The sequence below is a fragment of the Bufo bufo genome, chromosome 3, assembly GCF_905171765.1.
Source record: "Bufo bufo chromosome 3, aBufBuf1.1, whole genome shotgun sequence".
Taxonomy (NCBI): domain Eukaryota; kingdom Metazoa; phylum Chordata; class Amphibia; order Anura; family Bufonidae; genus Bufo; species Bufo bufo.
In genome coordinates this window covers 700,535,686-700,556,432 of record NC_053391.1, presented here as the reverse complement: position 1 = coordinate 700,556,432, position 20,747 = coordinate 700,535,686, and the positions used below count along the sequence as shown (strand labels likewise).

General features: G+C 40.8%; 1 protein-coding gene across 1 annotated transcript; it reads right to left on the bottom strand.

Annotated features, from left to right (window-relative positions):
- Positions 1–1,083: 1,083 nt before the first annotated feature.
- LOC120994110 (olfactory receptor 52K1-like) lies at positions 1,084–2,112 on the bottom strand. The gene has a single exon (XM_040422567.1). The coding sequence runs from the start codon at positions 2,110–2,112 to the stop codon at positions 1,084–1,086; it is 1,029 nt and encodes a 342-aa protein (XP_040278501.1).
- Positions 2,113–20,747: the final 18,635 nt, after the last annotated feature.

The window sequence follows — 20,747 nt, the reverse complement described above, 5'->3', positions numbered from 1 at the left end:
GGGCCCCGGATCTTTTGAGACCCTAGCAACGCCCCTGGGGGCAGGTAGGGTGGCCATTCAGGCCACCCTCAAAAGACTTAAAAACCCGGTCCCCAGGTCCAGCTTAGCCACGCCCCCTCCCACGCCTATAGGGATTGAAAAAATGAAGGTAAAAATCAACTTCTGTCAGCTGCAGGGGATCGAGGGACGGTGATTTTCTCCCTGCAGCTCATGCTCAGACAGCACGGTGCTGCTGTCTGAGAGTGAGCTGTTCAAAAAGACATCCCTGTGTCCGTCCAGGCCCTGCGCCGGATGGAGGACAGGGAGTCTTAAAGCTGGACTGTCTGGTCTAAAACTGGACCTCTGGCCACCCTAGGGGCAGGCTGCTGTGGAGGTCACAGTTAAGGGGACGGTCCGCTATAGAGGTCAATGTTAAGGAGCAGATTGCTGTAGAGGCCACTGTTAAGGGGACGGGGTACTATGGAGGTCACTAATGAAGGGGCGGCCACTGTGGAGGTCACTGTTAAAGGGGCAGGCTGCTGTGGAGGTCACTGATAAGGGGGCGGGATGCTGTGGAGGTTACTGTTAGGGGACGGTCCACTATAGAGGTCAGTGTTAAGGGGCGGAGTGTTGTGGAGGTCACTGTTAAGGGGGGCGGAGTATTGTGGAGGTCACATTTTAAGGGAACAGAGCTCTGTAGAGGTCACTGTTAAGGGAGCGGGTTATTGTGGAAATCATTGTTAACGAGATGGGGTACTGTGAAGGTCACAAATAAATGGGCGAGGTGATGTAGAGGTCACTGTTATAGTGGATACTGAAGATATCTTTTAACGATACACACAAACATTAAATGAAATAGATGAAATATACCCGAGCAAAGACGAGTCCTTCTGCTAGTTTATAATAAAGTAATATTTAAGTATTTTATTTTCTTAATTCCTGGAGAACCCCTTTAAGTAGCAGTTTCTGCTTAGTGGTCGAGAATCATGAGGCAAAAACCCTGAACACCTTAAAAATATTGAAACTGGAAAAGGAAGATTAAATGTAGTAAGAGGCAAAAAAAAGATACAGACCTGGAAAAAAGCTACATTAGTAAATGAGATTTTAGTTATCCGTGTTGTGTCTACCAGTCCGGTGTGACCGCTGCACACTGACATCCTTTGCCGCATCAGAGGAGGTATTGGTAGAACATATGAAGTGCAGGCTGAAGAACGATTTCACCCTGGTCCTAATCTGCTTGGTCTTTACACCATACACAATGGGGTTAATGAGAGGTGGCAACATCATGTACACGTTGGCCAGTAGGATGTGAAAATGGTTTGGGACATTTTTTCCAAACCTGTGGACAACAGAAGACAAAATGGCAGGAACACAAAATGAAAGAATGGCACAAATATGGGAGGCACATGTACCAAGAGCCTTAGTCCTGGCTTCTGTGGAGGCCAGTCGAAATACAGCTCTAAGAATCATGACATAAGAGCAGATGATGAAGGTCATATCCAACCCTCCAATAAAAAATACCACCACTATGCCATAGATGTTGTTGAACGTGATATCGGCACAGGCCAGTTTCACCACGGCCATGTGCTCACAGTAGGAGTGGTGGATGACATTGGTCAAACAGAAGGGCAGTCTTCTTATAAGGAAAGGTAATGGCAGCATCAGTCCTACCGCTCTACTAAACGCCAACACACCGATATGTTCTATCAGCAATTTTGTTAGTATTATGGTGTACCTAAGAGGGTTACAGATGGCGACATATCTATCAAATGCCATGGCCAAGAGTAAGGCTGACTCCATAATAACAAATGAGTGGAGGAAAAACATCTGGGTGAGGCACGCCTCAGAGTAAATCTCATGACTGTTCAGCCAAAGGATCCCCAACATCTTGGGTGTGGTGGAATTGCACAAGACTAGGTCAATGGAGGACAACATGCAGAGAAAGAAGTACATGGGTTCATGGAGGCTTCGATCTGTCCTGATGATGAAAAGCAGCGTGAAGTTTCCAATAACAGATGTGACGTAAACCACGGTGAAGACAACGGCAAGGTAGAGGTAGAGATGTTCAAGGCCAGGGATCCCCAAGAGAAAGAACTGAATAGGAAATAATTGGGTGTAATTCTGCTGAGACATGACGGCATATCTCATAGTCATCGAAGGTCTGTATGAAGAAAAGTGAAACAACATAAATAACATAAATTGGTATTGGGTCAGTGGCTACACCTGCTTTGAGGCTATGGGTTGGTGTTCTAGCCTGCGCGCAAAAAGAAAACTTCTTTAAGTAATTTTGGGTGTGGGGGGCACTCCAATATCTAGAGTTGTATATGATGATAGAGAGATATCTTGGTACAATTTATATTTATTTGTTGAGAAACTGAATAAAAAGTGCCATGCGCAGTCATCAAAAGGGACAATTACAATTGTTATAAAGAATTGAAACCTATTTCCTTAAATGGCTGGCTTAAGATTAAAATTTAAAAGAGTAAAAAATAAATTATTAAAAAGTCATTTCGTAAAGTGTCCACTTGATAGGAATTTTCATCGACTGATATCTGTAGGTTAATAGTCTTTTGACTTGTGCTCAGTAGATGGCGCTATTACTCTCAAGTCAGAGAGTGCAAAGCTACATTCACACGACTGTATTTTTGGCTCCGCAACCGTTCCGCAATTTTGCGGAACGGGTGCGGACCCATTCGTTTCAATGGGGCCGCAAAAGATGCGTACAGCACACAATGTGCTGTCCGCATCCGTAGATCCATTCCGCGGCCCCGCAAAAAAGATAGAGCATGTCCTATCCTTGTCCGCAATCGTGGACAAGACTAGGCATTTCTATCATAGGGCCGGCTACATTCACACGGTCGGTATCCGTGTTTTGCGGATCTGCAATTTGCGGACCGCAAAACACATATGGTCGTGTGAATGTAGCCTAAAGCAATGGAAGTGAAATGACATCTAACCAAGGTATTAGTTCATATTAATCATTGATTGGTATTAATGACACAGTCCTCCCATATTAGTAAAATGAATTATCTTGTTGTAAGGTTCATACGAGGTTTCAGCCGATCGCTGCTTAGATAGTAGAGAGATCTGTACTGAGGTCAGATATACAGGGAGTGCAGAATTATTAGGCAAGTTGTATTTTTGAGGATTAATTTTATTATTGAACAACAACCATGTTCTCAATGAACCCAAAAAACTCATTAATATCAAAGCTGAATATTTTTGGAAGTAGTTTTTAGTTTGTTTTTAGTTTTAGATATTTTAGGGGGATATCTGTGTGTGCAGGTGACTATTACTGTGCATAATTATTAGGCAACTTAACAAAAAACAAATATATACCCATTTCAATTATTTATTTTTACCAGTGAAACCAATATAACATCTCAACATTCACAAATATACATTTCTGACATTCAAAAACAAAACAAAAACAAATCAGTGACCAACATAGCCACCTTTCTTTGCAAGGACACTCAAAAGCCTGCCATCCATGGATTCTGTCACTGTTTTGATCTGTTCACCATCAACATTGCGTGCAGCAGCAACCACAGCCTCCCAGACACTGTTCAGAGAGGTGTACTGTTTTCCCTCCTTGTAAATCTCACATTTGATGATGGACCACAGGTTCTCAATGGGGTTCAGATCAGGTGAACAAGGAGGCCATGTCATTAGATTTTCTTCTTTTATACCCTTTCTTGCCAGCCACGCTGTGGAGTACTTGGACGCGTGTGATGGAGCATTGTCCTGCATGAAAATCATGTTTTTCTTGAAGGATGCAGACTTCTTCCTGTACCACTGCTTGAAGAAGGTGTCTTCCAGAAACTGGCAGTAGGACTGGGAGTTGAGCTTGACTCCATCCTCAACCCGAAAAGGCCCCACAAGCTCATCTTTGATGATACCAGCCCAAACCAGTACTCCACCTCCACCTTGCTGGCGTCTGAGTCGGACTGGAGCTCTCTGCCCTTTACCAATCCAGCCACGGGCCCATCCATCTGGCCCATCAAGACTCACTCTCATTTCATCAGTCCATAAAACCTTAGAAAAATCAGTCTTGAGATATTTCTTGGCCCAGTCTTGACGTTTCAGCTTGTGTGTCTTGTTCAGTGGTGGTCGTCTTTCAGCCTTTCTTACCTTGCCCATGTCTCTGAGTATTGCACACCTTGTGCTTTTGGGCACTCCAGTGATGTTGCAGCTCTGAAATATGGCCAAACTGGTGGCAAGTGGCATCTTGGCAGCTGCACGCTTGACTTTTCTCAGTTCATGGGCAGTTATTTTGCGCCTTGGTTTTTCCACACGCTTCTTGCGACCCTGTTGACTATTTTGAATGAAACGCTTGATTGCTCGATGATCACGCTTCAGAAGCTTTGCAATTTTAAGAGTGCTGCATCCCTCTGCAAGATATCTCACTATTTTTGACTTTTCTGAGCCTGTCAAGTCCTTCTTTTGACCCATTTTGCCAAAGGAAAGGAGTTGCCTAATAATTATGCACACCTGATATAGGGTGTTGATGTCATTAGACCACACCCCTTCTCATTACAGAGATGCACATCACCTAATATGCTTAATTGGTAGTAGGCTTTCAAGCCTATACAGCTTGGAGTAAGACAACATGCATAAAGAGGATGATGTGGTCAAAATACTCATTTGCCTAATAATTCTGCACGCGGTGTAAAGATACTATGTCAGTAGGTCTGTACTGAGGTCAGATGTACAGATACTATGTCAGTAGGTCTGTACTGAGGTCAGATATACAGATACTATGTCAGTAGGTCTGTACTGAGGTCAGATATACAGATACTATGTCAGTAGGTCTGTACTGAGGTCAGATATACAGATACTATGTCAGTAGGTCTGTACTGAGGTCAGATATACAGATACTATGTCAGTAGGTCTGTACTGAGGTCAGATATACAGATACTATGTCAGTAGGTCTGTACTGAGGTCAGATATACAGATACTATGTCAGTAGGTCTGTACTGAGGTCAGATATACAGATACTATTTTCAGTAGGTCTGTACTGAGGTCAGATATACAGATACTATGTCAGTAGGTCTGTACTGAGGTCAGATATACAGATACTAGGTCAGTAGGTCTGTACTGAGGTCAGATATACAGATACTAGGTCAGTAGGTCTGTACTGAGGTCAGATATACAGATACTATGTCAGTAGGTCTGTACTGAGGTCAGATATACAGATACTATGTCAGTAGGTCTGTACTGAGGTCAGATATACAGATACTATGTCAGTAGGTCTGTACTGAGGTCAGATATACAGATACTATGTCAGTAGGTCTGTACTGAGGTCAGATATACAGATACTATGTCAGTAGGTCTGTACTGAGGTCAGATATACAGATACTATGTCAGTAGGTCTGTACTGAGGTCAGATATACAGATACTATGTCAGTAGGTCTGTACTGAGGTCAGATATACAGATACTATGTCAGTAGGTCTGTACTGAGGTCAGATATACAGATACTATGTCAGTAGGTCTGTACTGAGGTCAGATATACAGATACTATGTCAGTAGGTCTGTACTGAGGTCAGATATACAGATACTATGTCAGTAGGTCTGTACTGAGGTCAGATATACAGATACTATGTCAGTAGGTCTGTACTGAGGTCAGATATACAGATACTATGTCAGTAGGTCTGTACTGAGGTCAGATATACAGATACTATGTCATTAGGTCTGTACTGAGGTCAGATATACAGATACTATGTCAGTAGGTCTGTACTGAGGTCAGATATACAGATACTATGTCAGTAGGTCTGTACTGAGGTCAGATATACAGATACTATGTCAGTAGGTCTGTACTGAGGTCAGATATACAGATACTATGTCAGTAGGTCTGTACAGAGGTCAGATATACAGATACTATGTCAGTAGGTCTGTACTGAGGTCAGATATACAGATACTATGTCAGTAGGTCTGTACTGAGGTCAGATATACAGATACTATGTCAGTAGGTCTGTACTGAGGTCAGATATACAGATACTATGTCAGTAGGTCTGTACTGAGGTCAGATATACAGATACTATGTCAGTAGGTCTGTACTGAGGTCAGATATACAGATACTATGTCAGTAGGTCTGTACTGAGGTCAGATATACAGATACTATGTCAGTAGGTCTGTACTGAGGTCAGATATACAGATACTATGTCAGTAGGTCTGTACTGAGGTCAGATATACAGATACTATGTCAGTAGGTCTGTACTGAGGTCAGATATACAGATACTATGTCAGTAGGTCTGTACTGAGGTCAGATATACAGATATACAGATACTATGTCAGTAGGTCTGTACTGAGGTCAGATATACAGATACTATGTCAGTAGGTCTGTACTGAGGTCAGATATACAGATACTATGTCAGTAGGTCTGTACTGAGGTCAGATATACAGATACTATGTCAGTAGGTCTGTACTGAGGTCAGATATACAGATACTATGTCAGTAGGTCTGTACTGAGGTCAGATATACAGATACTATGTCAGTAGGTCTGTACTGAGGTCAGATATACAGATACTATGTCAGTAGGTCTGTACTGAGGTCAGATATACAGATACTATGTCAGTAGGTCTGTACTGAGGTCAGATATACAGATACTATGTCAGTAGGTCTGTACTGAGGTCAGATATACAGATACTATGTCAGTAGGTCTGTACTGAGGTCAGATATACATATACTATGTCAGTAGGTCTGTACTGAGGTCAGATATACAGATACTATGTCAGTAGGTCTGTACTGAGGTCAGATATACAGATACTATGTCAGTAGGTCTGTACTGAGGTCAGATATACAGATACTATGTCAGTAATTCTGTACTGAGGTCAGATATACAGATACTATGTCAGTAGGTCTGTACTGAGGTCAGATATACAGATACTATGTCAGTAGGTCTGTACTGAGGTCAGATATACAGATACTATGTCAGTAGGTCTGTACTGAAGTCAGATATACAGATACTATGTCAGTAGGTCTGTACTGAGGTCAGATATACAGATACTATGTCAGTAGGTCTGTACTGAGGTCAGATATACAGATACTATGTCAGTAGGTCTGTACTGAGGTCAGATATACAGATACTATGTCAGTAGGTCTGTACTGAGGTCAGATATACAGATACTATATCAGTAGGTCTGTACTGAGGTCAGATATACAGATACTATGTCAGTAGGTCTGTACTGAGGTCAGATATACAGATACTATGTCAGTAGGTCTGTACTGAGGTCAGATATACAGATACTATGTCAGTAGGTCTGTACTGAGGTCAGATATACAGATACTATGTCAGTAGGTCTGTACTGAGGTCAGATATACAGATACTATGTCAGTAGGTCTGTACTGAGGTCAGATATACAGATACTATGTCAGTAGGTCTGTACTGAGGTCAGATATACAGATACTATGTCAGTAGGTCTGTACTGAGGTCAGATATACAGATACTATGTCAGTAGGTCTGTACTGAGGTCAGATATACAGATACTATGTCAGTAGGTCTGTACTGAGGTCAGATATACAGATACTATGTCAGTAGGTCTGTACTGAGGTCAGATATACATATACTATGTCAGTAGGTCTGTACTGAGGTCAGATATACAGATACTATGTCAGTAGGTCTGTACTGAGGTCAGATATACAGATACTATGTCAGTAGGTCTGTACTGAGGTCAGATATACAGATACTATGTCAGTAATTCTGTACTGAGGTCAGATATACAGATACTATGTCAGTAGGTCTGTACTGAGGTCAGATATACAGATACTATGTCAGTAGGTCTGTACTGAGGTCAGATATACAGATACTATGTCAGTAGGTCTGTACTGAGGTCAGATATACAGATACTATGTCAGTAGGTCTGTACTGAGGTCAGATATACAGATACTATGTCAGTAGGTCTGTGCTGAGGTCAGATATACAGATACTATGTCAGTAGGTCTGTGCTGAGGTCAGATATACAGATACTATGTCAGTAGGTCTGTACTGAGGTCAGATATACAGATACTATGTCAGTAGGTCTGTACTGAGGTCAGATATACAGATACTATGTCAGTAGGTCTGTACTGAGGTCAGATATACAGATACTATGTCAGTAGGTCTGTACTGAGGTCAGATATACAGATACTATGTCAGTAGGTCTGTACTGAGGTCAGATATACAGATACTATGTCAGTAGGTCTGTACTGAGGTCAGATATACAGATACTATGTCAGTAGGTCTGTACTGAGGTCAGATATCCAGATACTATGTCAGTAGGTCTGTACTGAGGTCAGATATACAGATACTATGTCAGTAGGTCTGTACTGAGATCAGATATACAGATACTATGTCAGTAGGTCTGTACTGAGGTCAGATATACAGATACTATGTCAGTAGGTCTGTACTGAGGTCAGATATACAGATACTATGTCAGTAATTCTGTACTGAGGTCAGATATACAGATACTATGTCAGTAGGTCTGTACTGAGGTCAGATATACAGATACTATGTCAGTAGGTCTGTACTGAGGTCAGATATACAGATACTATGTCAGTAGGTCTGTACTGAGGTCAGATATACAGATACTATGTCAGTAGGTCTGTACTGAGGTCAGATATACAGATACTATGTCAGTAGGTCTGTACTGAGGTCAGATATACAGATACTATGTCAGTAGGTCTGTGCTGAGGTCAGATATACAGATACTATGTCAGTAGGTCTGTGCTGAGGTCAGATATACAGATACTATGTCAGTAGGTCTGTACTGAGGTCAGATATACAGATACTATGTCAGTAGGTGTGTACTGAGGTCAGATATACAGATACTATGTCAGTAGGTCTGTACTGAGGTCAGATATACAGATACTATGTCAGTAGGTCTGTACTGAGGTCAGATATACAGATACTATGTCAGTAGGTCTGTACTGAGGTCAGATATACAGATACTATGTCAGTAAGTCTGTACTGAGGTCAGATATACAGATACTATGTCAGTAGGTCTGTACTGAGGTCAGATATACAGATACTATGTCAGTAGGTCTGTACTGAGGTCAGATATACAGATACTATGTCAGTAGGTCTGTACTGAGGTCAGATATACAGATACTATGTCAGTAGGTCTGTACTGAGGTCAGATATACAGATACTATGTCAGTAGGTCTGTACTGAGGTCAGATATACAGATACTATGTCAGTAGGTCTGTACTGAGGTCAGATATCCAGATACTATGTCAGTAGGTCTGTACTGAGGTCAGATATACAGATACTATGTCAGTAGGCCTGTACTGAGGTCAGATATACAGATACTATGTCAGTAGGTCTGTACTGAGGTCAGATATACAGATACTATGTCAGTAGGTCTGTACTGAGGTCAGATATACAGATACTATGTCAGTAGGTCTGTACTGAGGTCAGATATACAGATACTATGTCAGTAGGTCTGTACTGAGGTCAGATATACAGATACTATGTCAGTAGGTCTGTCTGACATTTCTACATCTGCCAATAAATGCACTTGTTGTGTCCAAAAAGAAGATTATAGATACTTTGTATATGGTCTTGGCTTTTTCAATCTTCATGTGGTTACATTCCCCGTCCTGTAGGTGCTCACCAGCTCCTGACGTGGCGTCCCACATGAGCGAGAGCTTCAGCGCGGTATCTTGTCCTCCAAATGGATGCAGGAGCGCCGGCTGTTTGTTTTCTTGGTGCGCGCAGTTGAACCGGATCGGATGTTGAATCCTTTGTAGGATCGTCAGAGTTGCTTAAATATATAAAGAATGTAAATTACTGCAGGGAACCCCAAACACGTTTCGAAGCGCAATGCTTCTTCCTCAGTGGCCTGCAGTATATGAATTCGGCATGAATTTTAAAGAGAAATCGCGTCATCTTGGGGAGGTGCCCCCAAATGGAAATGAGGGAGGAGCAGTAAAAAAAATGAAAAAAGAAGAAGAAGATAGCTATACCAAAAGATAGAATCCATTATACTAGATCTCTAGTGATTAACCATAAATGTCATTATAAGGCATGAATATGGGGCTCTTTATACTATGGCCCTACTATTTGTACATATATAAACGCCCAATAATACCATGTAGATTGTAGGCCCTCACGTTCAGGGCCTTCTCTCCTTCTGTACCAGTCTGTAACTTGTCTTGTTTATGATTAGTGCAATTGTCTGTATTATGTATGTGCACCGCTCATCATATGTCAGCGCTATGGAATGAATGGCGCTTTAACAATAAATAATAATAATGTATATGTACATATATATATATATACGCCCCCATAATGTATATGTACATATATATACGCCCCCATAATGTATATGTACATATATATACGCCCCCATAATGTATATGCACATATATATACGCCCCCATAATGTATATGTACATATATATACGCCCCCATAATGTATATGTACATATATATACGCCCCCATAATGTATATGTACATATATATACGCCCCCATAATGTATATGCACATATATATACGCCCCCATAATGTATATGTACATATATATACGCCCCCATAATGTATATGTACATATATATACGCCCCCATAATGTATATGTACATATATATACGCCCCCATAATGTATATGTACATATATATACGCCCCCATAATGTATATGCACATATATATACGCCCCCATAATGTATATGTACATATATATACTAGGGCTGTCGAATATAATCGATGCAGCAATGCATCGCGATTCGACCCCCGGCGATTCTGCATCGATGCGGTTGCTTTAAATAATCGATGCATGTTGATGACGTCAGCGTCGCGTCCGCCGTGCAGAGCCGAGTCGGAAAAAAACGTTTTTTGGCGCCTTCTTTCCCGCCTCCCGCCTCCCGCTGACGTGACGACAGTGACACCCCCCTCCCCCTGTGTAAATCTTTATTGGATCACACGAACCAAAAAAAAAAAACACACCTACCTGACCTCATGTTGTCTGTGGCTGTGCCACATTGCCCGCTTGTCTGTCTGACCTGCTGTGGCCTGCCCTTTACCAATCATTATCCAGTGTCATGTGTGTGTTTTCTTTTTTTTTTGGTATTCTGTGGTGACTGTTTGTGATCCCATAAAGATTTGTCCAAGGTTTTCAGATTCAGTTGCCAATTTTTTCGGTCAAGGATTTTCCAGCTTCCTCTAATGGTGGCGTGGCTTGGCTTCAGTTGATGTATCGTGGTAGAGTGCTTGCTGAGTGCTCAGTGTAGGTAACGTTTTCTGTAAAGTGACAACTCTGAGAGCTTATAGCACTGATCTAGACGTACTACCCATCTGGTGGTGGTGCTGGTGGTGGTGCTGGTGCTGGTGCTGGTGGTGGTGCTGGTGGTGGTGCTGGTGGTGGTGCTGGTGGTGGTGCTGGTGGTGGTGGTGGTGCTGGTGGTGGTGGTGGTGCTGGTGGTGGTGCTGGTGGTGGTGCTGGTGGTGGTGGTGGTGCTGGTGGTGGTGCTGGTGGTGGTGCTGGTGGTCGTGCTGGTGGTGGTGCTGGTGGTGGTGGTGGTGCTGGTGGTGGTGCTGGTGGTGGTGCTGGTGCTGGTGGTGGTGGTGCTGGTGGTGGTGCTGGTGGTGGTGCTGGTGGTGGTGCTGGTGCTGGTGGTGGTGCTGCTCCTGCTGCCAAAACAATCACGGTGAACCAGGAAGTTCTGCAACACAGACAACTTGAACACACTGTGTGACAGACAGTTCCTGACTGGCAAACATCACAGTGAGTGAACCTATAACACAGTCACTGACTCACTGTGATGTTTTACAGTCAGGAACTGAAGTGCTCCTTTTTTTGTAGGTACTGTTTAATATTATATAATATATAATATATATTATATGGTAAAACTATTGTAAAACTTATAAACTAACTGCACCAGCCAGGCCAGCACAACAGTTTAATGTTACAGAGACACTGACAGTACTGTTTTAAATAAATACTGTTGTCTGCTGCACTGTTTTGTTCATTCAGACTTTGCTATATGATATGCAGGGAACTTGGTATGATTTGTTTAAATAGCAGATACAAATAAATATTTTTGTGCAATTTCTGACTGATTGAATTTATTTTTTGATGTAAAATTGAAAAACAAGGGGACTTGGGTAAAAAGTCTTGATGCATCGTGATGCATCGCCGAATCAAATCGAATCGAATCGAATCGTGGACTTTATAATCGTAATCGCATCGAATCGTGAGACGAGTGAAGATGCGCAGCACTAATATATACGCCCCCATAATGTATATGTACATATATATACGCCCCATAATGTATTTGTACATATATATATACGCCCCCATAATGTATATGTACATATATATACGCCCCATAATGTATTTGTACATATATATATACGCCCCCATAATGTATATGTACATATATATATATACGCCCTCATAATGTATATGTACATATATATACGCCCCCATAATGTATATGTACATATACATACGCCCTCATAATGTATATGTACATATATATACGCCCCCATAATGTATATGTACATATATATATACGCCCTCATAATGTATATGTACATATATATACGCCCTCATAATGTATATGTACATATATATACGCCCTCATAATGTATATGCACATATATATATGCGCCCCCATAATGTATATGCACATAGACTGCATTGGATGTCAAACAAGAAGGAGACACGTTCTCATTTTTTATAATATTAATATTGAGCACTTAGGTAAAAAGATTTTTTTTGTATTATATCACAGTCTAGATCAATTATGCTATAGTAGTCCGTATATCTTTATTTTTAATTTTAATTAACCTGTGTGGTTATTTGTTAAGTGCAATGTTCGGAGCAATGTATTAGATTTGTATATCAAGTGATGTATGTGATGGTGTATATCTTAGGGATAGTTGCTTAATATTATTATAGGTATATGATTGAATTTAACTGGTTATTTGTTATTTTTTTGTAGATTGTTTATTTTATGGTACGTGGTATTTATATTATTTGTTGTTTTAATTGATCTTTCTTTCTTCCTTTTGTAAGTTTCATTCTTCCAAGTATGTGACCAAAAGGGATGTCAGAAACCTTAACCTCCCCTCATTTTTTTGTTTTAACGCCTCCACATCACAGACGAGCACGTTCACCCACTCCAAAGAAGAGACACTCATGGACACAACAACAACCACAGGATTACAACTTAAGACAAATGTATCACGATCAAAGAACAAGGAAGATGACACCAACATACAATCACAACCAGTATTATCGTCCGAACATTCACTATCAGAGATCACCAATCAAAACGCTCACGCACAACCACGCAAACAGATACGAAGAGGCAGACTAAGCACAAGAAACTACATATACAATCCACACAAGACACGGTCACAGCAGAGAACATAATAGTAAATCTAAGTCGGGTAAAATTGTCAGATCCACAAATCTCACTACTTAACAAAGGTCTAAAATTTGCACCTACAACTACATTGGACAAATTTTCTACTTATATAGGAAGAGAAAAATTAATTAGAAAGTTATGCCTCAAAAAACACTTCATTAAAAATCCAGGGACAACACCAATTCCACAAAATATACACACACGAATTTGAAAATCAAGTCAAAGAAATACCCTAGGCAGGAAATCAGCCAAGAGATTGCTACATTCTAATGACACAACAACTCCAAACATCTAATGACATCACAATTAGACCATCTCACAAAGGAGGAGCCATAGTCATTTTAGATACAGATCAGTATGAACAGGAGGTTCATAGACAACTATTAGACAGGTCAACCTACAGTATATTGAAACAAAACCCCACCGAAATCTTCCGTAAACAATTGGTAGACTATTGTAATAATGGCTATAGAAAAGAGATCCTCTTGGAACAAGAACACAGATATATAATAGAGACACAAAAATGACTACCAGTTTTTATTGCATCCCAAAAATTGATAAAGATTACAAAAATCCACTAGGAAGACCTATAATATCAGGCATCAATTCCATACATAGATAAAATGTTACAGCCCAAAGTCATACAAACTCCTTCATACATCAAAGACACAACTGACATCATATCAATTTTGGAAGAACTCAGCACTCAGGACAACTGGATTATGGGCACCATGGATGTCAACTCATTTTTACACAATCATTGAACACAATCAGGGGTTGGATGCCTTAAAGAAACAGTTAACCTCAAAAAATTGAATAACGAACAAATTGATTTCCTATTGGGGGGCGTTCAATACATCCTTACCCATAATTATTTCACATTCGATTCACAGTTCTATTTACAAGAGAAAGGCACAGCCATGGGTACCAGATTTGCCCCCAGCTACGCTAATCTTTTTATGGCACAATGGGAGCAGGAGGTCATCAACTCTCGGCTGGGGACAAGTCTGGTACTATGGAGAAGATACATCGACGACGTTATATTTATCTGGCAAGACACAGAGGAAGAAGTCAACAATTTTATACGTGAAATAAATAGGAACGATAAAAATCTTCTCATTCAAAGAGTTTTCTTTATTTTCATGACTATGAAGGCATCAAAACTATGAATTAACACATGTGGAATTATATACATAACAAACAAGTGTGAAACAACTGCACATATGTCATATTCTAGGTTCTTCAAAGTAGCCACCTTTTGCTTTGATTACTGCTTTGCACACTCTTGGCATTCTCTTGATGAGCTTCAAGAGGTAGTCCCCTGAAATGGTCTTCCAACAGTCTTGAAGGAGTTCCCAGAGATGCTTAGCACTTGTTGGCCCTTTTGCCTTCACTCTGCGGTCCAGCTCACCCCAAACCATCTCGATTGGGTTCAGGTCCGGTGACTGTGGCGGCCAGGTCATCTGGCGCAGCACCCCATCACTCTCCTTCATGGTCAAATAGCCCTTACTTTTAAAGTTTTCCCAATTTTTCGGCTGACTGACCTACCTTCATTTCTTAAAGTAATGATGGCCACTCGTTTTTCTCTACTTAGCTGCTTTTTTCTTGCCATAATACAAATTCTAAAAGTCTATTCAGTAGGACTATCAGCTGTGTATCCACCTGACTTCTCCTCAACGCAACTGATGGTCCCAACCCCATTTATAAGGCAAGAAATCCCACTTATTAAACCTGACAGGGCACACCTGTGAAGTGAAAACCATTTCAGGGGACTACCTCTTGAAGCTCATCAAGAGAATGCCAAGAGTGTGCAAAGCAGTAATCAAAGCAAAAGGTGGCTACTTTGAAGAACCTAGAATATGACATATTTTCTGTTGTTTCACACTTGTTTGTTATGTATATAATTCCACATGTGTTACTTCATAGTTTTGATGCCTTCATAGTCATGAAAATAAAGAAAACTCTTTGAATGAGAAGGTGTGTCCAAACTTTTGGTCTGTACTGTATGTACATATAGTAGGGCCATAGTATAAAGAGCCCCATATTCATGCCTTATAATGACATTTATGGTTAATCACTAGAGATCTAGTATAATGGATTCTATCTTTTGGTATAGCTATCTTCTTCTTCTTTTATTTTTTTTACTGCTCCCCTCCTCATAATGACGCGATTTCTCTTTAAAATTCATGCCGAATTCATATACTGCAGGCCACTGAGGAAGAAGCATTGCGCTTCGAAACGTGTTTGGTGTTCCCTGCAGTAATTTACATTCTTTATATATTTAAGCAACTCTGACCATCCTACAAAGGATTCAACATCCGATCCGGTTCAACTGCGCGCACCAAGAAAGCAAACAGCCGGCGCTCCTGCATCCATTCGGAGGACAAGATACCGCGCTGAAGCTCCCGCTTACGTGGGACGCCACGTCAGGAGCTGGTGAGCACAGCGGAGAAAACCTGCTTCCATCTGCTGACAACTCCCGATCCATTCAGCATCTACAGGACGGGGAATGTAACCACATAGAGATTGAAAAAGCCAAGACCATATACAAAGTATCTATAATCTTCTTTTTGGATGCAACAAGTGCATTTATTGGCCAATATAGAAATGTCGGACAGACCTACTGACATAGTGTCTGTATATCTGACCTCAGTACAGACCTACTGACATAGTATCTGTATATCTGACCTCAGTACAGACCTACTGACATAGTATCTGTATATCTGACCTCAGTACAGACCTACTGACATAGTATCTGTATATCTGACCTCAGTACAGACCTACTGACATAGTATCTGTATATCTGACCTCAGTACAGACCTACTGATATAGTATCTGTATATCTGACCTCAGTACAGACCTACTGACATAGTATCTGTATATCTGACCTCAGTACAGAATTACTGACATAGTATCTGTATATCTGACCTCAGTACAGACCTACTGACATAGTATCTGTATATCTGACCTCAGTACAGACCTACTGACATAGTATCTGTATATCTGACCTCAGTACAGACCTACTGACATAGTATATGTATATCTGACCTCAGTACAGACCTACTGACATAGTATCTGTATATCTGACCTCAGTACAGACCTACTGACATAGTATCTGTATATCTGACCTCAGTACAGACCTACTGACATAGTATCTGTATATCTGACCTCAGTACAGACCTACTGACATAGTATCTGTATATCTGACCTCAGTACAGACCTACTGACATAGTATCTGTATATCTGACCTCAGTACAGACCTACTGACATAGTATCTGTATATCTGACCTCAGTACAGACCTACTGACATAGTATCTGTATATCTGACCTCAGTACAGACCTACTGATATAGTATCTGTATATCTGACCTCAGTACAGACCTACTGACATAGTATCTGTATATCTGACCTCAGTACAGAATTACTGACATAGTATCTGTATATCTGACCTCAGTACAGACCTACTGACATAGTATCTGTATATCTGACCTCAGTACAGACCTACTGACATAGTATCTGTATATCTGACCTCAGTACAGACCTACTGACATAGTATATGTATATCTGACCTCAGTACAGACCTACTGACATAGTATCTGTATATCTGACCTCAGTACAGACCTACTGACATAGTATCTGTATATCTGACCTCAGTACAGACCTACTGACATAGTATCTGTATATCTGACCTCAGTACAGACCTACTGACATAGTATCTGTATATCTGACCTCAGTACAGACCTACTGACATAGTATCTGTATATGACCTCAGTACAGAATTACTGACATAGTATCTGTATATCTGACCTCAGTACAGACCTACTGACATAGTATCTGTATATCTGACCTCAGTACAGACCTACTGACATAGTATCTGTATATCTGACCTCAGTACAGACCTACTGACATAGTATCTGTATATCTGACCTCAGTACAGACCTACTGACATAGTATCTGTATATCTGACCTCAGTACAGACTTACTGACATAGTATCTGTATATCTGACCTCAGTACAGACCTACTGACATAGCATCTGTATCTCTGACCTCAGTACAGACCTACTGACATAGTATCTGTATATCTGACCTCAGTACAGACCTACTGACATAGTATCTGTATATCTGACCTCAGTACAGACCTACTGACATAGTATCTGTATATCTGACCTCAGTACAGACCTACTGACATAGTATCTGTATATCTGACCTCAGTACAGACCTACTGACATAGTATCTGTATATCTGACCTCAGTACAGACCTACTGACATAGTATCTGTATCTCTGACCTCAGTACAGACCTACTGACATAGTATCTGTATATCTGACCTCAGTACAGACCTACTGACATAGTATCTGTATATCTGACCTCAGTACAGACCTACTGACATAGTATCTGTATATCTGACCTCAGTACAGAATTACTGACATAGTATCTGTATATCTGACCTCAGTACAGACCTACTGACATAGTATCTGTATATCTGACCTCAGTACAGACCTACTGACATAGTATCTGTATATCTGACCTCAGTACAGACCTACTGACATAGTATCTGTATATCTGACCTCAGTACAGACCTACTGACATAGTATCTGTATATCTGACCTCAGTACAGACCTACTGATATAGTATCTGTATATCTGACCTCAAAACAGACCTACTGACATAGTATCTGTATATCTGACCTCAGTACAGACCTACTGACATAGTATCTGTATATCTGACCTCAGTACAGACCTACTGACATAGTATCTGTATATCCGACCTCGGTACAGACCTACTGATATAGTATCTGTATATCTGACCTCAGTACAGACCTACTGACATAGTATCTGTATATCCGACCTCGGTACAGACCTACTGACATAGTATCTGTATATCTGACCTCAGTACAGACCTACTGACATAGTATCTGGATATCTGACCTCAGTACAGACCTACTGACATAGTATCTGGATATCTGACCTCAGTACAGACATACTGACATAGTATCTGGATATCTGACCTCAGTACAGACCTACTGACATAGTATCTGTATATCTGACCTCAGTACAGACCTACTGACATAGTATCTGTATATCTGACCTCAGTACAGACCTACTGACATAGTATCTGTATATCTGACCTTAGTACAGAATTACTGACATAGTATCTGTATATCTGACCTCAGTACAGACCTACTGACATAGTATCTGTATATCTGACCTCAGTACAGACTTACTGACATAGTATCTGTATCTCTGACCTCAGTACAGACCTACTGACATAGTATCTGTATATCTGACCTCAGTACAGACCTACTGACATAGTATCTGTATATCTGACCTCAGTACAGACCTACTGACATAGTATCTGTATATCTGACCTCAGTACAGACCTACTGACATAGTATCTGTATATCTGACCTCAGTACAGACCTACTGACATAGTATCTGTATATCTGACCTCAGTACAGACCTACTGACATAGTATCTGTATATCTGACCTCAGTACAGACCTACTGACATAGTATCTGTATATCTGACCTCAGTACAGACCTACTGACATAGTATCTGTATATCTGACCTCAGTACAGACCTACTGACATAGTATCTGTATATCTGACCTCAGTACAGACCTACTGACATAGTATCTGTATATCTGACCTCAGTACAGACCTACTGACATAGTATCTGTATATCTGACCTCAGTACAGACCTACTGACATAGTATCTGTATATCTGACCTCAGTACAGACCTACTGACATAGTATCTGTATATCTGACCTCAGTACAGACTTACTGACATAGTATCTGTATCTCTGACCTCAGTACAGACCTACTGACATAGTATCTGTATATCTGACCTCAGTACAGACCTACTGACATAGTATCTGTATATCTGACCTCAGTACAGACCTACTGACATAGTATCTGTATATCTGACCTCAGTACAGACTTACTGACATAGTATCTGTATCTCTGACCTCAGTACAGACCTACTGACATAGTATCTGTATATCTGACCTCAGTACAGACCTACTGACCTAGTATCTGTATATCTGACCTCAGTACAGGCCTACTGACATAGTATCTGTATATCTGACCTCAGTACAGACCTACTGACAAAGTATCTGTATATCTGACCTCAGTACAGACCTACTGACATAGTATCTGTATATCTGACCTCAGTACAGACTTACTGACATAGTATCTGTATATCTGACCTCAGTACAGACCTACTGACATAGTATCTGTATATCTGACCTCAGTACAGGCCTACTGACATAGTATCTGTATATCTGACCTCAGTACAGACCTACTGACATAGTATCTGTATATCTGACCTCAGTACAGACCTACTGACATAGTATCTGTATATCTGACCTCAGTACAGACCTACTGACATTGTATCTGTATATCTGACCTCAGTACAGACCTACTGACATAGTATCTGTATATCTGACCTCAGTACAGACTTACTGACATAGTATCTGTATCTCTGACCTCAGTACAGACCTACTGACATAGTATCTGTATATCTGACCTCAGTACAGACCTACTGACATAGTATCTGTATATCTGACCTCAGTACAGACCTACTGACATAGTATCTGTATATCTGACCTCAGTACAGACCTACTGACATAGTATCTGTATATCTGACCTCAGTACAGACCTACTGACATAGTATCTGTATATCTGACCTCAGTACAGACCTACTGACATTGTATCTGTATATCTGACCTCAGTACAGACCTACTGACATAGTATCTGTATATCTGACCTCAGTACAGACTTACTGACATAGTATCTGTATCTCTGACCTCAGTACAGACCTACTGACATAGTATCTGTATATCTGACCTCAGTACAGACCTACTGACATAGTATCTGTATATCTGACCTCAGTACAGGCCTACTGACATAGTATCTGTATATCTGACCTCAGTACAGACTTACTGACATAGTATCTGTATATCTGACCTCAGTACAGACCTACTGACATAGTATCTGTATATCTGACCTCAGTACAGACCTACTGACATAGTATCTGGATATCTGACCTCAGTACAGACCTACTGACATAGTATCTGTATATCTGACCTCAGTATAGACCTACTGACATAGTATCTGTATATCTGACCTCAGTACAGACCTACTGACATAGTATCTCTATATCTGACCTCAGTACAGACCTACTGACATAGTATCTGTATATCCGACCTCAGTACAGACCTACTGACATAGTATCTGTATATCTGACCTCAGTACAGACCTACTGACATAGTATCTGTATATCTGACCTCAGTACAGACCTACTGACATAGTATCTGTATATCTGACCTCAGTACAGACCTACTGACATAGTATCTGTATATCTGACCTCAGTACAGACCTACTGACATAGTATATGTATATCTGACCTCAGTACAG

What these genes read in the sequence shown, in the direction of transcription:
- LOC120994110 (XM_040422567.1), bottom strand. Translation starts at nt 2,112, where the DNA reads ATGTCTCAGCAGAATTACACCCAATTATTTCCTATTCAGTTCTTTCTC.